At 46.8% G+C, this 5,761-nt stretch overlaps 1 protein-coding gene across 1 annotated transcript in view; it reads left to right on the top strand.

Annotated features, from left to right (window-relative positions):
* The window catches only part of FAM73B (family with sequence similarity 73, member B), a 13,078-nt gene that overhangs the window by 4,922 nt on the left and 2,395 nt on the right, over positions 1 to 5,761 (top strand). Inside the window, exons 5-12 of the mRNA XM_008938852.1 lie at positions 143 to 282; positions 1,804 to 1,921; positions 2,109 to 2,209; positions 2,682 to 2,797; positions 3,259 to 3,331; positions 3,971 to 4,057; positions 4,719 to 4,817; positions 5,307 to 5,441. Of these exons, the coding sequence (XP_008937100.1) occupies positions 143 to 282; positions 1,804 to 1,921; positions 2,109 to 2,209; positions 2,682 to 2,797; positions 3,259 to 3,331; positions 3,971 to 4,057; positions 4,719 to 4,817; positions 5,307 to 5,441 (869 nt within the window). The remainder of the gene's footprint in view (positions 1 to 142; positions 283 to 1,803; positions 1,922 to 2,108; positions 2,210 to 2,681; positions 2,798 to 3,258; positions 3,332 to 3,970; positions 4,058 to 4,718; positions 4,818 to 5,306; positions 5,442 to 5,761) is intronic.

Here is a 5,761-nt window from a genome sequence, read left to right on the forward strand (position 1 = left end):
AAGAGTATATTTGTTCTTTCTTACCAGCTGGGGAGAAGCTTCCCCCTTTGCTGCACTGTCTGAGGAGCCAGGACTTGTGCTGTATGGCTTTGTTCCTGAGTGGCCTGGGACTCTCACAGCTTGTGTTCGGTTACATTGCCAGGCATGGAGCTGTTTGAGGAGGCCCTGCAGAAGTGGGAGCAGGCACTGACCATCAGGCAGAGGGACAGTGCAAGTACCAGCACTCCTGTGCCCTGGGACAGCAAGAAACAGCAAGAGAGCATGTCTGAGAACATCCCAGAGGTAGGTCCCCACTTTTCCCTGGCATTTGCCAGCTGGGGAACATGCTGCAAGACCAGCCTGGGTGCTAGAAGCAGTAATTAGGAGGTTAAAAGAGCAAATTAAGGGCAGAGTTGGGCCAGACTGTTTAAGAGCTGTCTCTATCTGCAGCTTCCTGATGCAGTGTGGGTGGGTGTTTTTAATTCTTTTTCTTTTGAATAAGTCTCGCCCCCTCATTCCCCAGCTTTTCTACCCACCTTCCAGCATCATGTCAGTCACTGTCATGCCAAGTCCTCCAGCAGCAGAAGCTGCAGTAGGAAAAGGCTCTAGCAAATACAGCACTGGAGAGGAAGAAATAGCTCTTTGCCTGGCAGTATTGTGTCTGTAACTTCTTAAGGCATTTGAAAGTGGAGATCTTGATGGTCACTATCACTTCCTAGGAAGCTGGGTGAAGTGGAGGCCAACTGCTGGTGTGGACTAATGAGTAAAGAGGAGTGATTAGGAGCTAAGTTTGCCCCTGCTTACTGAGCAAGTGGGGCAGGGAGATGTGTAGCTCATTCTGCCTACAGCTCCAGAAACAAGTATTTTAGGATAATGCCTTGTTGTCGTGAACTTGAGGACTCTGCAGAGGAGACCTCTGAGTAGAGGATATCCAAACTAGAAGGCTCAGTGACAATCACAAAGCTAAAGAGAGCAGCTGTAGCTCAGGACTGTGAAGGGAGCTAAACTCCCAAGCTCTCCAGGAGTTCTCACTGTCAAAAAGTGTTCCCAGCCTCTGATAAATGTGGCCTGGTACTGTAAGTAATGTGGCATGTTTGTCTTTTTTGCTGGATAACATTTGTCCAAGTCCAATCCGATTTCTCTTGTTGCTGTCTTTCCTTGAAGAGTCCTGTAGCATTTCTAAAACTGACTTAAAACCAGTTGGTTCATTATCAAAATAGATTTCGTGCTTCATGTTAATGCTTCTGCCAGCTGGGTGAGATAAAGACACAGGGGCATGAAGGCAAGATGCTGTGTAAGTCTTCTTTTTCTGCTTTTTTTTCCCCCCTATCCTCCTGTGCTGCTTAGAGCAAACTTTGCTTATGCCCAGCACTTTAATGCAAGGACTTTTACTCTGTTATCCAATTCTGCATACTCTTTTGTGTTCAACACAGTTTTCTTTTGTGGTTCCCTAAATTAGGCTAAAATCACAAGTCAGGAGAATTAAGTGATCTGTAAATCACTAAAATATTTGGGTTTCTGGATGACAGGTTAAAGTTCTTAAGTTCTTTCTTCCTTTTTTAACAGGGAAACAAAATAGTGAAGCTAAAAAGTGAGCAGGTTTGAATAGGCTGTGTAGAAGCTTCTCTTCCATTGCATTATTAGCTGCATTGTAGGATCCATAAGTCCTTTTCCTCATTTTTTTTTTTTTTTTAATTTAAAAGAAAAACCACTTAATCTACAAATTGCAAATCTCATTTTGCTGAAAATTTTCTTCCCTACTTGTGTTGTCGATGTGTCTCTGCCCAGCTGGCTAACTAAGGGTGGCATTTGTGTATGTTCAAGGAGGAGTCCCAGAAAAGAGAGTTTGCTGAGAAGCTGGAGTCCCTTCTGCACCGAGCCTACCACCTCCAGGAAGAGTTTGGCTCTTCCCTGCCATCAGACAGCATGCTGCTGGATCTGGGTATGGCACCTGGCTTAGAAACACTTTAAAACACCAGTTTCCTGCCTGCTTTTGTGTCTTCTCTGTAAGCTAGGCAATGAAGTAGTGACCTAGTGTTGTTTGTGTGGGGAGGGGGGCAGAAAGTACAGGAGTAAAGAGGAATGGGAGTCCATAAACTCTAAACATGCATCTTCCCCCTTTCCTCCAGAGAAGACTTTAATGCTTCCATTGACGGATGGGTCGTTGCGGCTTCGGACGGACGATGAAGACAGCTCAGCTTCTGAGGACTCCTTCTTCTCTGCAGCAGAGGTGACTTTAAGTTTCAGCTCTGTCTCACAGCCCAGCTGTTTAGAGGGGAGCCACAAAGGCAGTGAAGCCAAAACACATCTTGGTAGAGGAAGATACAACATGGAGCAGCAGCCCAAGCTGGGAGGTTTGGCATGAGTGTCAGGAAAAGCTGTTTCATTAGGGGCATGGTGCAGCCCTTCTAAACCAGCATTTCCCTGTCATCTTCCTGTCTACTGTGGAAGATATGCCAGAACAGCCAGGAAATTAGTGTAAATCCAATGTAATGTGGCTTATTTGTGTGAATTTTGGGGGATATTGAGCTGTGTCAGAGCTTTTAAACTGGTGGGAATAGAAATATCTTTGCATGAAATAATTAGCACTGACAAAAGTTTGCTGGGTGAAGAAGACTCATCTTGCTTGTGCACAGTCTGAGTATTTGCAAACATTTAATGAGATTGTTTTGTTCTTCCCATGTTTCTTGCCACCTGTGCAGCTCTTTGACTCCCTCCCCTTTGATGAAATACCATTCCACCTCTCCAGGCCGGTGGCGGCGTACGAAGAAGCTCTGCAGCTGGTGAAGGAGGGGAAGGTTGCGTGCCGGACGCTGAGGTGAAGTGCCAGCTGGAGTTGTGGGTCCTTGTGTCAAGTTTGTGTGTCCTTAGAACAGTGTGAACACATTGTTTGCCTTTCAGCAGCCCTATAACCACAAGAACCGTTTGGTTTCCTTTGGGGTTGGAAACTCTTGGTGTCCTTCCTGCTGGTTTGGACTCCCTGGGGGACTAGCCCCAGATTTTTAGGATACACAAGTTAAGAAAGAGTAACTGTCCCAGGAGATGAGTAATGGGAAATGTGCCCGTTCTGTGTGGCTGGCTGGCTTAGTCCTGTGCTGCAGCAGCCTTTGCAGATGTGCTCTGGTCCCCCAGGGAGCTGTGCAAAGGGAGTGTAGTTGTTACTTTTTCCTGGGCATAGGCTGGGAATTTATTTTTTTTTTTTTATTGGGGAGCATAGTTGCTAGGAATGCAGGCATCAGAAGAGCTGAGATGTATGCAGACCTTCCCCTTTCCCTCTAGGACAGAGCTCCTTGGCTGCTACAGTGACCAGGACTTCCTGGCGAAGCTGCACTGTGTCAGGCTGGCCTTCCAGGTGAGAGCAGCGCCCGGGTGCCCTGCTGCCAGCAGCACCTTCTCCTCCCACACAGGGGTGAGGCCTTTGCCCCTCTACACCAAGTAAAAGCAGAAGCTGCAGCAGTCCAGGCTCCCCTTGCCTAACTTTAATCTCATCCTGATCGATTTGAAGAGGGAGGGGATCTTCTGGTCCCCATGCCCAGCTTGAGCGGTGGTTTCGTGGCCACTGACACTGGCTTGATTCTGGGAAGTGAAAGTTTGGGAATTTCAGAGCTGCCCAGGAGCTGCCACTCCCACTTAAGAGCTTTTTAGAGGGCTAGAGTCAAACCTCTGAAGTAGGGGAGCAAGGTTTCCTTCTCCTTACTGTAGTCTGCATGCTGCCAGTGTATGTCTAGAGCCTGAACAGCAGCTTTTGTGCCCTGGCCCCACAGCCCCTCTGTGGCTCTTGTGCCTCTGCTCTTGCCACTTCCAGTCTTTCAGCCTAATTTTAAACTCAATTCCTGGAGGGATCAGTTCTGTTTTCTGGACTCCAGCTTATTAGAGGTTAATGCTACTAGTGCAGCATTGCACTGCCTTGTGTCCTGTCCTTTTTTATCTCTCCCAGCTCAGAAGTCGTGTGTGTGTAGGCGTTCACAGGAGACTTGTGTTCCCATTGCAGGAGCTGCTGGAGGATGAAAGCAATCAACTATTTTTTGGGGAGGTTGGGAAGCAAATGGTGATAGGACTGATGACAAAAGCTGAAAAGGTAGGAAGTTTGTATAAAAACTATGTCTTGTAAGCACAGGGACACTTGTTCCTCCATCCCAACCCAGAGTTTTTCCAGTGTCTTGAAAAGAGAAGGCTTCATCTATGTGCTGGTGACTATTGTGAGAAATTAAATGTCTGTGCTTTTAATCTTGGTTAACCAGATTCTCTTGAAAGAGCCTCTTTGTGCAGCTCCCATCCATAGTTTCATCCTGTGCTTCACTAGGGTGAACAGGGGGTACAGGTTGTGCATCAGCAATGGCATTGTCTCAAGGAATGTAGGAAAGGGGAAGGAGAATCAGACCTTTGCATCAACCATATACCAGCTCTCAGATCACTGGCCTAGCCACTGGTCATCCCCTGAACAGGGGGATTATCACTTGCACAGTGTTAGTCCCTTAGTGGCTCAGTTTGTATGCAGGAAGAAAGTGGAGCAATGTAGGTCCACTCTGACTCCACTCAGGTGGACGTTGAGTCTCAGCTGTGCCTGGGGCCTTTCAGGCCTCCCAGAAAGACAATCTCTTTCTGCACAAGGAGTAGCTCAAAACTTCACTGAATCACATGCATTGATGTTGATATTAGCTCAAAATAAATTGGTCAAACTTTAGTGAATTATGTCCATAGTTGTTGTACCTTCTGAAGTGTTTTCTCTCCTCTCCCAGAATCCCAAAGCTTTTCTGGAAAGCTATGAGGAGATGCTGCATTATGCACTGAAGCAAGAGACCTGGCCAACCACTCAGCAGGAGCTGGAGGGAAGAGGGGTTGGTAAAGACATTATCTTTTCAAAATTGCAGAGGAATTGGAGGTTAATGATTATGCAGAAATGGCCCAGGAGTGAAAGAGTTGCTGCTGAAATACAATTATTTTGCAATTGTACATTGTGGGGGAAGGCAGAGGGGAAAACTGGCTGTTGGGGTGTTTGATCCTCATGGCAAATCTTGCCTTCAGCAATGTCAGTACTACTGTGGTTAAAATAAAAAATAATTTTAAATCCCAACCTTTTCTAGAAGGGACAAGCTACTGTCTGTAGGTCTCAGATTTGTTTGTGTTTTGACTGGGCTTTTCCAGGACACAGGGTTAGTAAAGCCAGAGGCTCTCTGGGGGCTGGGAACTGAGTGTACACACTTCAGTCCTCCCACCTTGGTGGCAAGCTTCATTCAGCTCATTACCCGTTTGCTGTGAATCAACAAAGCGTAAAGCACTTGTCCTTTTTAGAACCTTTTTCCTGACAGACTTATGCTCCCTGACAGGTGGTGTGCATGAGTTTCTTTGACATTGTGCTGGACTTCATCCTCATGGATGCTTTTGAGGACCTGGAGAACCCGCCCTCCTCGGTGCTGGCTGTGCTGCGCAACCGCTGGCTCTCCGACAGCTTCAAGGAGACGGTGTGTTGGAGGGGGAGGCCTGCTGCTGAGCAGCAGATCCCCCTCCCAAAGCCAGGGAGGAGTTTAACCTCTGCTGCCCTGGCTGGGCTGAATTTTTCTCTTTAGAAATACCACACTTTCCTAAAACTCTGGGCAAAAAATCTTCTGATACATGTAGATTATTTACAGGAAAATTTTCCGTGTTTTGAAAGCATCTGGTTGGCTCCAATAAGCTTTTATTTCTCTAGTGGCTTTTAGGAGGGATGCCATGGAGATGTCAAAAGAGGACAATGCATGTTTTCATGAATGAGAACAAGGGGATTGAAATGTAGGGAAAAATG

Source organism: Merops nubicus, unplaced genomic scaffold, assembly GCF_000691845.1.
Source record: "Merops nubicus isolate BGI_N331 unplaced genomic scaffold, ASM69184v1 scaffold25764, whole genome shotgun sequence".
NCBI classification, from domain to species: Eukaryota; Metazoa; Chordata; class Aves; order Coraciiformes; family Meropidae; genus Merops; species Merops nubicus.